The following is a 19,016-nucleotide window of genomic DNA, read 5'->3' on the forward strand; positions in this document are numbered from 1 at the left end:
ATATTCTAGGCATTGTGAATATATTAGTGAACAAAATTTCTGACCACGTGCAACTAACATTGCTGAGTTCTTTTTATAAGATTTCTTATAAGGTTGTTTGAATTATATTCTATTTCAGGAATTTATTTCCTGTGTATGTGCTCTGTTTATTCTGACCAGTCTTCCTCTCTCAGGCTGCTGAAAAGTCTTGATGTGTTTTTATCTTTCTTTGTCAGTTTTTTGGAGTTTAAGACTGTTGGACTATCTTCTGTGATAGCAGTCCTGTGAGTGGCAGAAGATAGGCTAGTGATGGAGAGGCATGTGGGCTACCCTTCAGGTACCGAGGAGACAGCTCCCTTACCCAGTAAGCAAAGAATCAAACTCACTCATGCAGGCTAATGTCAACTACTACCACCTTCCTACCACCAATGTCCACAGATTTCTACAACCCAAATCACTTTTCAGAATTCATAGTTTTTCAGTCTCCATCTAAAGACTTCTTCGAAACTGGTATCTAGAGGCTCAGGCTACTCATGGTAGAGAAAGCTCAGTATCTGTTATTTCTGTAGGGTTTGCACAAAGCTCAAGGCTTCATGAGCACTCAGTTGCATATAGGAACCAACAGCTCTTTGCCTTAGGAAAATCAGATAAATTACAGTAATAAAGGGCAAGAAAGCCAAGTTAAGGTCACTACTTTCCTAGAATCCACTGCTGACCTTCATGAATTTTTTAAGTGATTGTAATATTAAATTTTGAAATGACTGTCCTAGGGCCAAGTCACTCACCTCTAAACCTTAGTTGGCTCTTCTATAAAACGAGGGTGGTAAATTAAAAGAAGTAGCTCTTTCCACAAAAGCATTCTACAATTTTATTATTTTAAATCATTCATTTTATATCTAAAAGCATTGTGCATATACATTGTCTGGATTAATGAAAGCAGCTATAAAAATTTGTATAAGTTGGGAAATTTTAGCTAAACTATATATTTTATAATATTTAAAATTATATTAGTTTGCCATTTTTGTTGAAACAAATTATCATACACTTAGTGGCTTAAAATAAAGCAAATTTATTATCTTATATTTCTGTATATTAGAAATTCAACACATGTCTCAGTGATATCAAATTAAGGTATTAGCAGAGCTGCATTTCTTTCTGTAGGCACAAGAGGATAATCAGTTTCTTTGCCCTTTCCAACTTCCAGAGGACACCCAAATTCCTGGGCTCATAGCCCCCTTCCTCTGTCTTCAACGTCAGCAACATTATATCTTTCTGCCCCTTTCTTTCATAGTCACATTTTCCTCTGATTGCAGACAGGAAAAGTTCTACAACTTTTAGAGACCCATGTCATTAAACTGGGATCATTCAGATAATCCAGGGTAATCTCCATGTTTCAAGGTCCTTAATTTAATCACTGTTGTAAATCCCTTTTTGCTATTCAATGTAATATATTCACAGGTTCTGAAGATTAATGTATGGGCATCTTTGGAGGGCCATTATTTTGCCTACCATGAAAATTACTATTAATGTTTTAGGTGTGATGATGGAATTGTGGTTATGTTTAAAACTATATGTTTAAAATGGTAATTTATTTATGGGTGCATTATTTGACCAAGGGTCTAGATAAGATCTGTACATTCCATTTAGATGATATAAGTAGTAGCTTAAACTAATAAGTATATAGGAGAGTTTTGCTGCAAGAATAATTCTAGCTAATAATTTGGAAGAAGTGATAGAATTAGAAAAGAATCCCATTTTGTCAATTCTAATGAAACTAATAGGTTCAAACAATCAGCATCAATGGATGAAACCATTGTACTAAAGTTTTATAGGGAAATTTACAAGGAGGGATCAGGCTGTCATCACCTGAACTCATTGGTCACACTTAGCATCAGTAAAAGACAACACCTAGACTAAAAGTCATTGTGTGACTAGTCAACACCGAGACTAAAAGTCATTGTGTGACTTCTAATATGATGCAATGTGATCGATCAAACATCACCTATTGAATATTCTTGCAAAAACTGATGAATTTGGTTCTAAGTAATCAGGACTCTCCGAAGCTAACTTGCACTTACAGAAATATGAAGATACAGGAAAAATTAAATGATACCATGGGAAGCAACAAATCCAGAATGTGGTACATCTTATAGAACTGACCCAATTTTCTGAATAATAGCATTTTTTAAAAAGGTAGGAAGGAGCACTGCTGTAGATTAAAGGAGAATGCAGAGAAGAGACAACTAAATATCACTTGTGAAACGTGTTTGGGTTATCAAAGGCAAAGGGCAAAAATCAGGAAAATTTCAGTGTGTATTGGTTATTAGATGATACCAATGGATTATGGAACAACTTTCAGGTTGGATAGTGGCTTCACGACATACAAGAACTATGTCCTTAATCTTAGAGATGTGTACCAAAGTACATAGGGGTAAAGTGACAATGTCTGAGATTTGCTTTTAAAAATTACTACCTCTCATCTATAAAATAGATGTCAAAGTATATTTGTGGTTTATTCAAAGCAAAATTACCACCTTACATATATTACACTCCCAACTTTAACCAAGCAACTCACAAATGAATACAGTTGGTCCCGGGAGAACTAACCAGGTAGGAAGAATCATGGAAATTCATTATTATCATGAAAACAAGAAACAATGTACATGTCTCACTGTGTTATACTGAAGGAAAAATAGCAGCCCCATCTTAGTGCAGCATAAAAATAATGATGACAACATAACAATAAAAATAAGATATATTATCTTATTTAATCCTTATCAAGAACCTTTAAAATAAATCTTGTATTCCCATTTTATATTTGGAGTAACTGAAGCCAAGCGAGTCAGATAAAATGAAGATTTAAACATGACTGTCCCACACCATGAACAGTGTTCTGAATCAATATTCAATGACGGCTCCATTTATTCGGTAAGCATTTATTATGCACTGTGCAGAACTCAATGGGCCTTTTATATTGTGAAGCATCTGTGATGATCTAGTCATTAAATATTATCTAGTGTTGATGACGATACAGATAAAGAAATAGATCCTACTAAGCACTTGTGAATTTTGCCTTGTTTGGTGAGAGAACTGAACTCATAATTTACATCAAATAGATTTTTAAAATCTAAACTTGATGAAAAAAATTATGGACTATATCTTCCAACTGGCCATGCAGGTTGTCTCCATTTACTAATTTTAGATAAATATTTACTTTTGATATTGAGTCTACCCAATTTAGGAATATTAAAACCTAATACTGAAACCATGCTTACATAATATAAATGTCAAGTTTCTTGAACCTGTGACATGTTACATAAGACAAAACAGTAATGGGAGTTCCAAAAACAATGCTGACATTGTCAGGCTTTAAGAACTTATTTATATTCTTACAAAAAGAATACAGTTGAGACATTTGGACAGGAGTTTATTTAATCCACTGTCCCCAAGTCAGAGGCTACAGTATTCATAGTTTAAATGGCACATATACGATACTTGAATCATATAGATATTTACTCTCTTTTATTTCTGAAGCTTGGGTGTAAAGTAGTTAATAGGTTATTATGCATCAGAGCAGAAAAATGAGATTGGGAGGAAGGATTTTAGAAAGAAAATCTCAGACATATTAATTCAATCTCATAAAAATAAATTGCCTATATTTTACCTAATGGCATAATCTATGCAGTGCATTGTATCTATACTTAATACTGTATTTGTATTTAATACTAAATTTTAAATTATTGTGGTATTTCTATTAAGGATCATGGTTTTGTTTCCAACAGTTTCATTTCTATATATCTTTATAGCAGTGCTGTCTAATAAAAATATAACTCAAGCCACATATGTAATTTTAAATATTCTAGTAGTCATCTTAAAAAAGTAAAAAGTAAACAAGTAAAATTAATTTTACAGAATATTTTATTTAACTCAATATTAAGTGAATATTATCATTTCAACATGTAATTAATACTGTATAAAATTATTAATGAGATGTTTCACTTTTTTCAAATGATGTCTTGGAAATGTAGGGTGTATTTATACTTGCAGCCCATATCAATCTGGACTAGTCACATTTCTGGGGTTCAGTAGCGACATGTATCTCTAAGTATCATATCAGACACAGCAATTCTAGAATGTGCCCTATCTAATGTTGCCTAAATCAAGACACCCTGGATTAATTATCTAGAAGGAAAATCGGACAAGTCTCTGAATTAATAATTATTTTATAGTTTTGAGTACTGGATTAATACTTCTGGAGTTCAAAATAGTGCAGCTGTCTTTGAGTCTCAATGCAGCTGCATCATGTAAAATGAAGACACTCTAAACCAAATAAGAAACAGGGAAATTGATGAAGCGAGAAAAATGCACAGAAGACATGTACTTGAATGAGTGGCTTCCTGAAGACCTTAGGGGAAATGTCAGTTCCGTAAATACCAGGATGAGTTTCTGGCATCTTCTGGGTGATCATTTAATACTTGATGCAATGTACTGAGTTCTTCCTTTTCCTAAAGGAAGCTACTATTTTGAACATCTTCCAACTTAGAAAATACACATAATTATAACTGCTTCTTGCAAGTCTACAAACCATAGGTTGGCATGCTCTGGATAGTGTTCAGCCACTGACCACCAGATAGACAGAAGAAAGAAATATCTGCTACATGATTGGACAAGAGGAAAGGCACATATCTTTGTTTTAGTTAAATATATCTTCTTTGGCGGACAGAAGTGGCGGCACATCCGGCTATGTGCTAGAAATGCAACTACGTGCTGCAAGTCCACCTTCATCTTGGGAGACTGCCCTTCCAGGGGCCATGAGACATCTCATCCCCAAGGGTGATCTGGGATACTCAACTGCTTCACATTGCATAACTGAAAAGAGATGCCCTTCCACACTCCACACTTTGCCCTAGCAGTTTCTTCCTCGAGTTGTATTAATTCACTGATTTAACAGGTATTTACTAAAAACCTGCTGTTCTAGATATCAGAACTGTAAGACTGAAAAGATAGGAAAAAATCCAGAAAAATAGGAAAAAACATCTCCCACATAGGAGACAAAGAAATAAGTAAGTAAGTAAGTGAGTAAATAGATAAATAAATAAACTGATCACTAGTAATTAGTAATTAGTGATGTGGAGGAAAGTAAGGCATGGACAGGGGACAGAAAGCTTTGTGACTGGGGCGTCTTGGGGAAGGGGGTTCAGTATTTGATAGGGTGAGCAAGAAAGGCTCTCACTGAGGTGATGGTTGAGCATAGACCTGAAGAAGGTGAGGAGGGAGCAATGAGAGAAAATACACCAAAGCAGCCACAAAACTGGTATGTTCAAGATGCACGAGTATGCTGGTATCTCCACGTATCTTTACACATCTTAAGGACTCCCCTCTTTATCTCACCTACCCAATATGAAAGGACATTTCCAATTTGTTAATCAAAATTGTTATCTTGGATAGTTAAATTTACCAAACGAGAACCCAAGACAACAATGAAAAAGGCAAGAGGATAGTATGAGGCTAGACAGCTCCTTGACAAGCTTTGGCCGATCGCAAAATGAGAGCTGTTAAACAAATCATCTGTTTGGACTTTTGCTCTCTTGAGTTTTGCTTATCTTTCCTCTCCCATTCCCCATCCTCCTAGTCTCTGTTTTTTGCACATACCAGAAGAAGAGCTGGCTCATTCATTGAGCCCTCTGTGTATTTCTGTCTTTCCCTGTCCTGCCATTTTTTCATACACTGTCTCTTTGATTGTTCTGCCTTTCATTATCCACTTGTTAAGTGCTGATGATGACTTTTCCATCATCAGGAAGCTCTTCATCAGTAAGGAAAGGAGGAGATAAAATGAATCAAATTATAGTCAAATAATCCCAAATGGAGCTAAATCAAAAATTGGCTGAGAGTCTGAAACGTGCAGGAAGAATTAGATTTAAGACTAAATGTGTATCCATAAAAGATGAATATGAAGGAAATAATAACACTAGCTAATATTTAGCTAAGGCTAAATGGGAAAGAATTAATTTTTAAAAGGCCAAGAAATATCAGACCTGAGAACATAGGTTTCCTCTCATAAATGAGTGAGTCATAATAATTTAGGCAATAAATGAATAATTGTGGGGTAAGATTAACTAGGTGTTTTAAGGTTGTTGAAGATCTTAAATTGAACCAATTTAGCAGAGAGTGGGTTCAGCATGTTTTAATATAACGATTAGTTCCCAGTAAAAGAAGAGGATTTAAGGGTTCCTATTTAAGTGCGGGTTTCTACCTTATATCTTTCGCATTTGTTGATTTGAGGTTGGAACCTCAGAATATAAAGTTAGCAGGCTTTGGGTTGACTTTTATTTTCCCTAAAATGAAAGCTGTTTTAAAATAAAAACCACTCTCACAGGAGTAAAAATCATGGGATGTTAGATCTGGAAGGATATTAGACCTTTAGCTAAAACTTTTTATTTTACAGATGAAGAGTCAGTTTTGTCTGTTAAAAAAAAAAAAAAAAAAAGAAGAAGTTGGAAGCGATGAGAAACACTGTCTTCTACTTCCGATAATGTATAAAATCTAGAGAGGCTAAGTGGCTGCCCAAAGTTGCACAGCTGGTCCATGCCAAACTTGAAAAGTAGACTGGGGCCTCAGGATGCTGTTTATGGTTACGAGCCAATATTGTATTTTAAAAAATTCAGTCCGCTCAGGTGTTTGATACAATGCAGATAAATAATCATCTTACGAAGCTGGATCCCTCCCTCCCTCTCTTCCTTCCCTCCTCCCTCCCTCCCTTCCTCTCTCTTTCCCCCTTTCTTTCTCTCTCTCTCTAGCTCCTTCCTTCCTTCCTTCCTTCCTTCCTTCCTTCCTTCCTTCCTTCCTTCCTTCCTTCCTTCCTTCCTTCCTTCCTTCTTCTTCTTCTTCTTTTTCTCTCTCTCTCTCTCTTTCTCTTTCTTTCTTTCTTTCTTTCTTTCTTTCTTTCTTTCTTTCTTTCTTTCTTTCTTTCTTTCTTTCTTTCTTTCTTTCTTTCTTTCTTTCTTTCTTTCTTTCTTTCTTTCTGTCTCTCTCTCTCTCTCTCTCTCTCTTTTGAGATGGGTTTTGCTATGTGGTCCAGACTGATCTAGAACTGTTGGCCTCAAGCCATCCTCCTGCCTCAGACTCCCAGAGTGTTGGGATTACAGGCATGAGCCATTGTGCCCAGCCTGGATTTTTTTTCCATTTTAATTGGTTTTCCTGTGTTATCTAAACATAACTTCAGGGGCATCACCTGCCACGGAAAGAGCAGCACTTGAATATAACTCAACTGTGTTTACAGCTAGCTGAGTCACTCAGTAGAAGGCAACAAACTCAGCCTTCAGTGCTTGGACCAGGGAATGCTGGTTGTAGTGCTTCTGAACTTGAAGATTTGTGCAAAGGTGATGCAAAGTGAGGCCTGACCCTGAAAAGCAGAATATCTATATATGACAGAAGAGAACAACCTTACCTAGCTAGATTGGCTGAAAATATATAGTCTTGAGTCCATGATTCCAGTGGCTGCTAAGGGACTTCTGCATTTCCCTTGGGCTGTGTGAGGGTGAAATCTTCTAGCAATGCCATAGTGACCAGGCCATTCCTAACCCTGAGGATAGAGCAGTCTATCCCTGTATACCACTCTGGGGCTCTGATCTTCAATCTACACTGTGGGTTCCAAACCTAAGACTCACTTTTATTTCATGTTCTTTCAATCAACCTCTCATACCATAAGCAAAATAAAACATGACAAACCAGGAAAACTATTTGTAACTTATGTTACAAATTAATATTCCTAACATAAGGGCATCTAAACATTGAAATGCAAAAGTTTAATGATTCTACTGGAAAAAGGTGTCTTATAAATAGAAAAAAATAGATACATAATAGAAATATATATGTATAAGAATTTTTTTTCTAAAAATTTCATATATCCTAAATATATGAATCTTACTCTAATAAAATACAAAAATACAAACATACAATCTTACTCATAATAAAAGAAGTACTAAGTCATGCTATAGGGATATATAAATCCTCACCTTTCCTATGGATAAACCCCCCAAGTTTTGATTGTCTACTGTATTGACAAGACTGTGAAGAACAGGTATTGTCATACCTTGCTGGTATGAATGCAAAATGGAACAAATTGTATGGAGGGGAGTTTGGCATCTAGGAAAATTACAAATACATTTACCATTATCTCCTTCCAGAAATGTCTCCCAAAGAAACACTGTCAAAATGTGAAAAGCTATTAATTTCAACACCATACATAACTGCAGAAGAAAGAACCCAAATTTCCATCAATAGAAGACTGATTGAATAGACCATGGGGGTACTCTTCGACTACTAAAGATAATTAGAAAGATTATTATTATTATTTATTTTGAGACATGGTCTTGCTCTGTAACTCAGGCTGGAGTGCAGTGACATGATCATAGTTCACTGCAGCCTCAATCTTCTGGGCTCAAGTGATCCTCCCACCTCAGCCTCCCAAGTAGCTATAGCTGGAACTACTGGTGTGCACCATAAAAAGATACCAAGCTATCTTTTTATTTTTTATTTTTGGGGAGACAGAGTTTCTCTATGTTGTCCAGGTTGGTCTTGAACTTCTGGGCTCAAGTGATCCTCCCACCTTGGCCTCCCACAGGGTTGGGATTATAGGCATGGGCCACTGCTCCCAGCTGAGAAAGATTCTTATATGTTGTTATGAAGAGATTTCCAAAATACTGTTAATTAAATAAAAAGTGAAGAACCATGTGCATAGTAGCATATAGTGGAATGTGTGCATGTTTGTGTAGTCGCTTAAATTAAAATATAGAAGGGTAAGCCAAAAACCAACCAAAATCATTGGAAATTTAGGGTAAAGGAGACAGGGAGAGAAGTTAGATTTCTCTTATTTCGTTCTGTGATTTTTTAGTTTTAAAACAAAAATTAAAAACAAAATAAAACAAATGAACATTATTATATATCGACTTGTGGCTTAACCACACAGAGAAGTTATTTCAAGTGATTTTAAAAAAGGGAATAATTTTTAACTGTACCTCACTAGTGGGATACATCCACAGGTTAAAAATAACCACAATAAAATCTTAAACAGTTTTTAGTTATCATATTTTTAGTAACAGTATATATATTATACTTTTGAGAACATATGTTTTAAGCAAATAAGAAATTATATGAATGTGTAGGAAGACAAAGAGTAGGCAGAAGAAAATAAGAATGAAAATAAAAATTCAAGGCAGTTAAGTTCCTATAATACTAAATTTTAACTGAAAATATTATGAATTTGTGATATAATTTCTCCTTTTAAAAAAAGGTCTAAAAACAATTACCAATCCAGCAGCAATGCAATCCCTTAGTGCCCAGATGATGGTCTCTAACTAAATTTCCCTCTTAGAAAAAGCCAAGGCTTTTCGGAGAGAAAGGTAATTCCTAGGTAGGGTGCAGGAAATATACAAGATAAGATTGAAACATCTAGTCTTACTCAAAAGCAAGAAACCTATCGAAAACGGTTGGGATTATAATAAAAGGATACAGGAGAAACTTGAAGAGGCTCCCACTTGTCAAAAATGGATTTTTTTGATCATGAAAAAGAACATAATGACAACAGCAGATTGAAACATATCATCTATGTAAAAATCCATGTGCTCACAGTGATATGTTTTTAAAAGCTTATCTCATTGGTCACATGTGCAGGATGCTACCCAACACATTCTTTTGAAAATTAGTAAATAAAGAAAAAAAATGGATCATTTGCCCTGCTTTTGTTGTTTAAATTATACCATTGGGTACTGAAATAATTGAACTGGAAAACTACTTCATTAAGGAGAGTACCACCAGCTAATAAATGCAAAAGGTAGGATTAGATTAGCATACCACTAGTTTGTAACCCCTAATAAATACTGGCTTAAGCAAAAACTATCAGTGGGTACTAAAACCATTGGATAAAATTGGGTAACTCCAAAATGTAAAGCTTTGCAAACTTTAATGTGCATATGAATTTCTTGAGGATACTGTTAAATTCTAGCATCTGACACTAAGTCTGTGGTTGAGCCTGAGATTTTACGTTTATAACAAGTCACTATGTGGTGCCAATCGTGCTGGCCTGAGAAGTGATCCTCCCACCTCATCCTCCCAAGTAGCTATAGCTAGAATTACTGATGTGCACCATCACACCAGGGTATTTTTTAAATTAAAAAAAAAATTTTTTTTTTTGAGAGACAGGGTTTCCCTAAGTTTTCCAGGCTGGTCTTGACCTCCTGAGCTCAAGTGATCCTCCCAACTTGGCCTCCCATAGGGTTGGGATTATAGGTGTGAGCCACCGCTCCCAGCTGAGAAAGATTCTTATATGTTCCTAAGAAAGAGAAAAGTAGCCTGACATTCAAGAGCTGGCCTGATACTCTTAGCTAGGCCTTGGTGTTCTCCTATTGAACAAAAACAACTTCACAGAATGACATCAGGCAAGGTTATTCTGTGACCATGATGGATCCAGACAAAAACAGTACTACTATGTAATTATGTCTAAACACAAATAATGAACATTGTCCAAACCACAAAACTATCCCCCTATCCTGGCTATTATGAGTGACCACTGCTTCTTCACCAATTGTAGCTTTAGGCTAGATCGAGTCTTTCCTCCTTCTAAGTAAGACTTAACTAAGATGCCCAGTCTTGGAGTTATTCCCACTTCCTGACAGCATCGAATCGAGACCAAAGCCCTGATGCCTTAAACCCTCACTAAAATAACCAAACATAAACCCAGGTCCTATAATAAGTCCTTTCTAACACCCACTGAGACGTAACATGATTCCCCATGGTATTCACTTTCATTGCAACAGGTAATAAAACCATGTTGTTCAACCACAGGTTGTGTTCTGGTAGTCTCTGCTAGAGTAACAATCAATAATATGATGGATCAGGCTGACAGCTGAGTCACCAATCACTATTTGCCTCCTGAGGTGATGCAACAGAAGGCTCACATAACCATCTTTAAAGTAATCATACAAAAAAGGTTGAACCTGAATCTGATTAAACCTCTGAATCTAATCAGTTTATAAGAAATACAGGGCACTGAGGAATATTTTAAGGAACTCTATTCAATTCAACCACAAGACAAATTACCTCTTTTTTAAAACAAATAAACGACAAGAAAATAAAAATAAAAGGGAAACTTCTAGATAAAAAGAGGCTCAACAATCATATCAATCCATTGCAATATGCTGCCCTTGTTTGGATCTTGATTTGTACAAACTGCTATACACACGAATAATGACAATAAGACAATTAGAAATATTAAAACAATGAAAAGATTTTGGACATCATTAAAGAATGATTGTTAATATTTTTAGGTCTTACAATGGCAATGCTCATTTTTCAAAACATTTACAAGGAAAATCATATGATTGCTAGAATTTGCTCTAACATAATCCAGTCATGATGTGAGAGAGTGCGTGTGGAGGGGGTATAAATAAGATGATTGCTCGTATTTGATAATTGCTGAAGGGCATATGCGAATTCTTTTTACTATTCTCCGTTATGTTTGATATGCTTGAAAAGTACCATAGTAAACATTTTTAAAATATATCTTTAAATCATTTAATTTAATACATCATTCTCAAAAGAAGAGAAGACATATTGACTGGAGAAAAATTCAGGATGATAACTCAAAATGGTTACATGTTCTAGAGCAGGGGTGTCCAATCTTTTGGGTTCCCTGCACCACATTGGAAGAAGAATTATTTTCTTGGGCCATACGTAAAATACACTAACACTAATGATACCTGATGAGCAAATTAAAAGGTCTGTGCATAAATCTCATTATATTTTAAGAAAGTTTATGAATTTGTGTTGGCCAGCATGCAAAGTCATCCTGGGCTGCACGCAGCCCATGGGCTGCTGGTTGGACAAGCTTATCTAGAGAAATAAACTATAATGACTTTAAAGATCTCTCCCACTACTGAAATTACTTTCTAATCAATTTCTTTAGCACTATTAAAATATTCCCCTTTTCTTCTCTTTAGTGATTACTAACAGATATGTGAACTGCAGATGAAGAGGAATAGAAATTATTATGTAGACTCAGGTGATGGTCTTGGGGAGAAACATTCAATTTAAATGTTTGATTTTTTTTTTAATGTTTGATTTTAAAAGAAGAAAATAGATTATTTGAGCAGTTACCTGGATCTGTAGCAGACATCAGTGAACCAAAAAATAAACAGTCAGTGAAATGAAAGTCTCCATTTTTCAACTGGCCAGCATGTATCATAGCCTTCACAAAACCATACATAATTAACCTGTTGAAGAGAAAAACATGACCTTCAAACATCCAGATGAACCCCGTGTAAACCCATGCTATCATAAGCCACATGCTAATGTTTTTCCCAAATACGTATCATGCACAAATTGCCACCGCCCTGCCAAATGACAGTCATGCTAGCTCTCTGTACACTGGAATCTCTTGGCTATGAAAGACAATTTTACCAAATATCACAATTTATTCACCTGGTAAAAGGTAATGGAACAGTTTATAGTATATTCCAATGAAAACAAGATAAATCTCAAAGATATAAAAAATTGTCAAATGTGGCACAGCAAATCATATCCAAAAACACAGCAGCTGTGCTGACATCTGTAAATGGATTGCTTTTCAGTTTTCCTTGTTTTGTCTGCTGGGGGTGACTGAAAAGGGTTCAAATTTCAAGTCCATCACTGTGATGAGAAGGATATTAGCCAATCACAGGGCACTCAGTCAACCAGTCACCTTATAATAGATGAGTCTCTGCTACTATTGGTGTCAGGACACTTCCACACTGGGTAGAGAATCACTGTTAGGTTAGAGCATGTAACTCCAGCTCACTGTTTAAAATGAATACTGAAATAGTTGCATTGTGATCTTTCAAGGAAAGATTCTATAACCTTACTGTCCCCACACCATGGCATGCAAATTGTCTGTTTTGGTCATCATTTGCCATCCTATAGCTTTTAATTGGTATTTAATTATTTAACTGACTGATTGATTTTGCTAAGATCCTAGTAGAGGAAATGGAGAGGTGGGTGAACTGGATCACAGTGTAATTTAAGAACTGTAAGAGTCTTTAGAAACTATAGACCATGAAACCAACAGATGGATGTTTAAACACTCACATGAACTTAAAGTTAGTTCTAAGGTTTTGGGCATAGGTAAAAAGGCTAAGAGATATTAAAAAATGTCGATAAGAATGCAGATATTTCAAATTATGTTAAGAAAAGTATCGCTATGAGGGAATATTTCAGACCTACCTGCATTTAAATCCAAGCTCTACTACCTACTATCTATATGATTTTAAGTTATTACTAAAACTTTCTGAACCTGAATATCCATGAGGTAGGGATAACAGTAAAAGCCCACGTAATTGTTTTAAGGATTAACTGAGATAATACACATTTGGTGTCTGGCACATAGCAAATGCTCAATGAGGTCATTGAGGCTAATAATAATGATAAAAATAGTAGGTAACATTTACTTACCATTTTTACTTGTACACATGCTTTAACTCATTAAATCCCCCATCAATGGTAATATTTTTGTATTTTTTAGCAAGAAAACTGAATATAGTGTGATTAAGCAATTTGCTTAAGGTGACACAGCTATTAAGTTGTGAAGCCCAGATGTGAATTGAGAAGGTCCGGCTCTAAAGTCTAGGCTTTTAACCACCACACTGTATCGCCTAGATCAACAGTCCTATATTTGACATGATATGTTAGTTCATGTAATATACCCTCAACCACACCATGAGGTAGTTGCTCTAGGCAGTCCAGAAGACAGCAATGAAGAATCCCTAAGAACTTAGAAATAATTCTACCCTCTGAATTGAACTATTAAGTCAATCCATAATGGTTTAGAGCACAGGGGCCCAACATCGCTTTGCAAAGCATGGATTCTAGAAGGGGAGGCTGAATCTTAACGAGGCTGAAGGTATTAAATATCTGAGAAAGACTGTCAGTGGGACATAGCATGGGAGATGGGAAAAGGCAAGTCTAAGAGGCCTCATTCATGGCAGCTCAGCCACACTTATCCAGAGGGCAGCACACTGCCAGTTACCAGGTGCAGTCTCTTGATAAGTATAGGGTAGCTTCATTCAGCTTATTTATTCATTCAAAAGATACTTCTTTTTTTATTATTATTATACTTTAAGTTCTGGGATACATGTGCAGAACATGCAGGTTTTTTACATAGGTATACACATGCCATTTTGGTTTGCTGCACCCATCAACCCATCATCTACATTAGGTATTTCTCCTAATGCTGTCCCTCCCTTAGCACCCCACCCCACGACAGGCTCCGGTGTGTGATGTTCCCCTCCTGTGTCCATGTGTTCTCATTGTTCAATTCCCACTTATGAGTGAGGACATGTGCTGTTCGGTTTTCTGTTCCTGTGTTAGTTTGCCAAAAATCATGGTTTCCAGTTTCATCCATGTCCCTGCAAAGGACATGAATTCATCCTTTTTATGGCTGCATAGTATTCCATGGTGTATATGTGCCACATTATCTTTATCCAGTCTATCATTGGTGGACATTTGGGTTGGTTCCAAGTCTTTGCTATTGTGAATAGTGCTGCAATAAACATATGTGTGCATGTGTCTTTATAGCAGAATTATTTATAATCCTTTGGGTATATACCCAGCAACGGGATTGCTGGGTCAAATGGTATTTCTGGTTCTAGATCCTTGGGGAATTGCCACACTGTCTTCCACAATGGTTGAACTAATTTACACTCCCATCAACAGTGTAAAAGCATTCCTATTTCTCCACATCCTCTCCAGCAGCTGTTGTTTCCTGACTTTTTAATGATTGCCATTCTAACTGGCGTGAGATGGTATCTCATTGCGGTTTTGAATTGCATTTCTCTAATGACCAGTGATGGTGAGCTTTTCTTCATATGTTTGTTGGCCGCATAAATGTCTTCTTTTGAGAAGTGTCTGTTCATATCATTCACCCACTTTTTGATGGGGTTGTTTATTTCTTGTAAATTTGTTTAAGTTCTTTGTAGATTCTGAATATTAGCCCTTTGTCAGATGGATAGATAACAAAATTTTTCTCCCATTCTGTAGGTTGCCTGTTCACCTGATGTTGGTTTTTTTTGCTGTTCAGAAGCTCTTTAATTAGATACCATTTGTCAATTTTGACTTTTGTTGCCATTGCTTTTGGTGTTTTAGTCATGAAGTCTTTGCCCATGCCTATGTCCTGAATGGTATTGCCCAGGTTTTCTTCTAGGGTTTTTACGGTTTTAGGTCTTATGTTTAAATCTTTAATCCATCTTGAGTTAACTTTTGTATAAGGTGCTTCTTATTGATCCCTTACTATGTGTCAGGCTCCGTGCTAAAGGCATAAATTGTCTCAGTGAACAAACAAAGATCTCTGCCCTCATAGGGTACACAGTTTATCAGGATAGACAACAATAAGACACAATCAGATATTAAAATTATAACTGTTATCTACATTACTTTCTAATCAACACTGGGACATTCTGGTCAGTCATGGCATTAGCAGAGAAATGATCCTCAGTATTCATCTATAATGAGTCTCTTCTGCCTCTTCTGGCATTAGCCCAACTTCACCTTGGCCCTTTGTCACTTGAACTGCAGTTCAAATATTGAATATCAATTGGTTCTGGAATCAATACAAACTTTGTGATCTGTCACTATATTTCTGAATTCTATACCCATTAATTTAATTTGCACATTAGGAATCTGAAGCTCAGAATTAAAATGACTTGTTCCATATTGTACAGAAGCCATTAAATTGGATATTATAAAAAATATATGTATACATACTACCTAGGTATGGCAGGGTTACGTGGAAACTAGAAGCCTCATATACTATTGCTGGAAATGAAATTAAAGTTTTTATGGAAACCAATTTGGCAATTTATTCTAAAAGTATTAATTTTTGAAAATACTCTATAGCTTATTAAATGGTTTCCTATAAATTTATACCAAGAAATTAATAAAATATGTACCAAAAGATGTGAATTTAGATTAAGATTCCTATTATTTATAATAATAAAAATTCAAAGCAATCTCCACGTCCAATGAATGAATAGCATAATACAAATGATGGCAGACTAATATGCAACTATTAAAACTCTATATAATAATATATATTAAACACAGAAAAGTAAATTGATAACACAAATTATAAAGTGATATATAAAATAAATTAGGCTGGACACAGAAAAGTGAATTATTAACACAAGTTAATGATTACATCTAACTGTATAAAATTGAGTATACTTAGGCATACATATAAACAGAAAAAGTTAGACACATGCAGCCCTGTGTTATTGTTAATAGTGGTTATATAATAGAATTAAACAACTCCTTTTTACTTTTCTGCATTTTTCCAGTTCTTTTTAAATAATTGCTATAATAAAAACAAAACAATGTACATCAGTGAGTACTATTATGGACACAATAGTTACTCATTGTGTTACTTAATCCTCATAATTCTATGAGCTATGTTCTATAATTATTCCTTTTACAAATGAGAAAATTAAGACTCAGAGAGGTTAACTAACTTGCCTAAGGTCACAGAATTAGCTTGTGACAAACCAGAGTTTGAATCCAGGCGGTTGGACACCAAAGCCTACATTCTTAACCACCAACTCTATAACACTTTTGAAATCAGGAGAAACATGCATGTGTGTGAGTATACACACACACATACACCCCCACACACAGTTTGCTTTTTCAAAAAAGAAAGGAAATTACTTATTTACTTGAAATCAACTCCTTGACCTAAAATAACTATAATTTCAGTCACTTCCTTGAGATAATACAAGAAATAAAAATAAAAAGCCCAGTTCAGTTCAAGCTCATTATGGTAATTGTTATTATTACTAATATAGAAATGGCCACTATCATTGCTAATTATAATAAACCAACAATTACTGTGCACCTACAATGTGCCAAGCATTCTTATAATGGTAGCTATTGTTATTGTTGCTACATTATTATTAATAAAAACCGATTAGTTATAAATACGTTAACTGGGAGGCTAAAAAATGAAGCCACCCATTACCAGCCACCATATCCTCACAGAGTGGCATATTCTTTCTGCCATCACTTCATAGAAGGCACTATGGCTCAGGACAGGGCAGATGCAATTTCATGGGAGAGGGAATCTGGTGAAGTCTAGCGCATACAATGCCCTGAAGACGGCAAACCTGAGTCAGATGTCCTCCCGTGGACACTCTGAGGTTAGTGACAGCCTGGGTTACAGGGGTGGACAGAAGCAGAAACTGTATCATAAAAAGTAAAATCATTAATAACATTGATTTCAGCAAATATTCAATTAGTAATTTCCTTTGAAAAACAGAGTGCTGGTGCTATAGAGCATATAAAGACAGAAATCCATGACTTGCTCTCAAAGACTAGAGACACACAGGATGGCAGTCATAAATTTTACTCTAATAGAAGGCATTGCATAAAAGGGGATTTGGGAAAATGCTTAACATACTCATTTCATTTAGAGTTATGACGCATACACTAATTTTAAATTTCATGAGCTAGTTTCACACTATTAAAGTCCTACACTCAAAGCTATGTTGTAAAAATGTTTCAATACAAAAAGTTCCAGAAGTTTTAATTGTTTGGATGATTTAAAAATATAGCACCTTAATCTCAGTATTTTTAAAAAAGGAATCCTCCTCCTCCTCCCTCTTCTTTTTTAAAAATAGCCTTCACTAAATTATGAATAGATCACCAGAAAAGGCAGTTTTTTGAATTGTTAGGGATAAGCAAAGGAAGTTGTCAGTTTGGAGACAAAGCTGTGTGGACCAGTCCCATTAACGGTCAGAAAAGCCACATCCCTGACTGCAAAACCATGTGAAATAGGCCACTATGTGGAGCTTGCTCTGCAGTGGGAAAACCCAGGATCTACATGTGCTGGAATCAATATGAAAGTTATGATCTGCATCTAGATTTCTGAATTCTATACCCAAATGTCCTTTGGGAAAATACATTTCCCTATTTATTTGTGCAGATTTTATGGATAGTTTCAGTCTCACATTTTCTTTCTTCCAAAGCATGCGTTCAAGGGCAATCCCTCTCAGAAGAACTCACAAACTGTGCTAGGCTGGATAGGATTGGGAAGTTCCCGTAGCGAAATTCACTCATTCATGTATTCATTAATTTACGCATTGACTCATTCATTCAACAAATAATTAATAATATACATAATTCCTGTCCAAAAGACTTTATATTTTGAGATAGGGGTAGAGGAAGATGGTAGAACAGAAGACTCCAGTGATTGTACCCCCCACAAATATATCAATTTAACAACTATCTACACAAAAAGAGCAACTTCATAAGAACCAAATAGCAGGTGAGCACTCACAATACCTGGCCTTGACTTCATATAGCTAAAAGAGGTACTGAGGAGGGGAGGAGACAGTCCTGAAATGCCAATGCCACTCCTCCTCCATCTCCTGGCAGCAGCAGTGTAGCATGGATAAAGAGAATCAGTGCATCTGGGAGAGGGAGAGTGCAGCAACTGTAGAACATTGCACTGAACTTCGGTGCCCTGTCACAGCAGAAAGCCAAACTGAGCTGAACTCAGCTGACGCCTGTCCGCAGAGGAAATACAAAACCAGCCTTGGCCAGAGAGGAATTCTCTATCCCAGCGATTAGAACTTGAGTTCTGCCAAGCATCCCCACTGCAGGTTAAATTTCTCTGGGACCCTAAATAAACTTCAAAGGCAATCTAGGCCACACGGACTAAAACTCCTAGGTGATTCTGAAGCTCAGTGCTGAACTGGGCTCAGAGTCAGTGGACTGGGGGCATGCAACCTACTGGAACACCAGTCAGGGTGGCTAACGCGGTGCTCGTGCGACCCCTCCTTCAACTGTAGGCTGCGCAGCTCACGGATAGATCCCTTCCTTTTGCTTGAAGAGAGGAGAAAGAAGAGTAAGGAAGACTTTGTCTTGTACCTTGGATATCAGCACAGCCATAGTAGGATAGGGCACCAGTCAGAGTTGTGAGGCCCCTTTTCCAGGCCCTAGCTCCCAGATAACATTTCTAG

General features: G+C 36.1%; 1 protein-coding gene across 1 annotated transcript in view; it reads right to left on the reverse strand.

The window, feature by feature from the left end:
* Window positions 1-19,016, reverse strand: part of SLC9A9 (solute carrier family 9 member A9) — a 586,998-nt gene that overhangs the window by 415,101 nt on the left and 152,881 nt on the right. The window contains exon 5 of the mRNA XM_005546010.4: window positions 12,133-12,248. Coding sequence (XP_005546067.2) covers window positions 12,133-12,248 — 116 coding nt within the window. The remainder of the gene's footprint in view (window positions 1-12,132; window positions 12,249-19,016) is intronic.

This window comes from Macaca fascicularis, chromosome 2, assembly GCF_037993035.2.
Source record: "Macaca fascicularis isolate 582-1 chromosome 2, T2T-MFA8v1.1".
Lineage (NCBI taxonomy): Eukaryota > Metazoa > Chordata > Mammalia > Primates > Cercopithecidae > Macaca > Macaca fascicularis.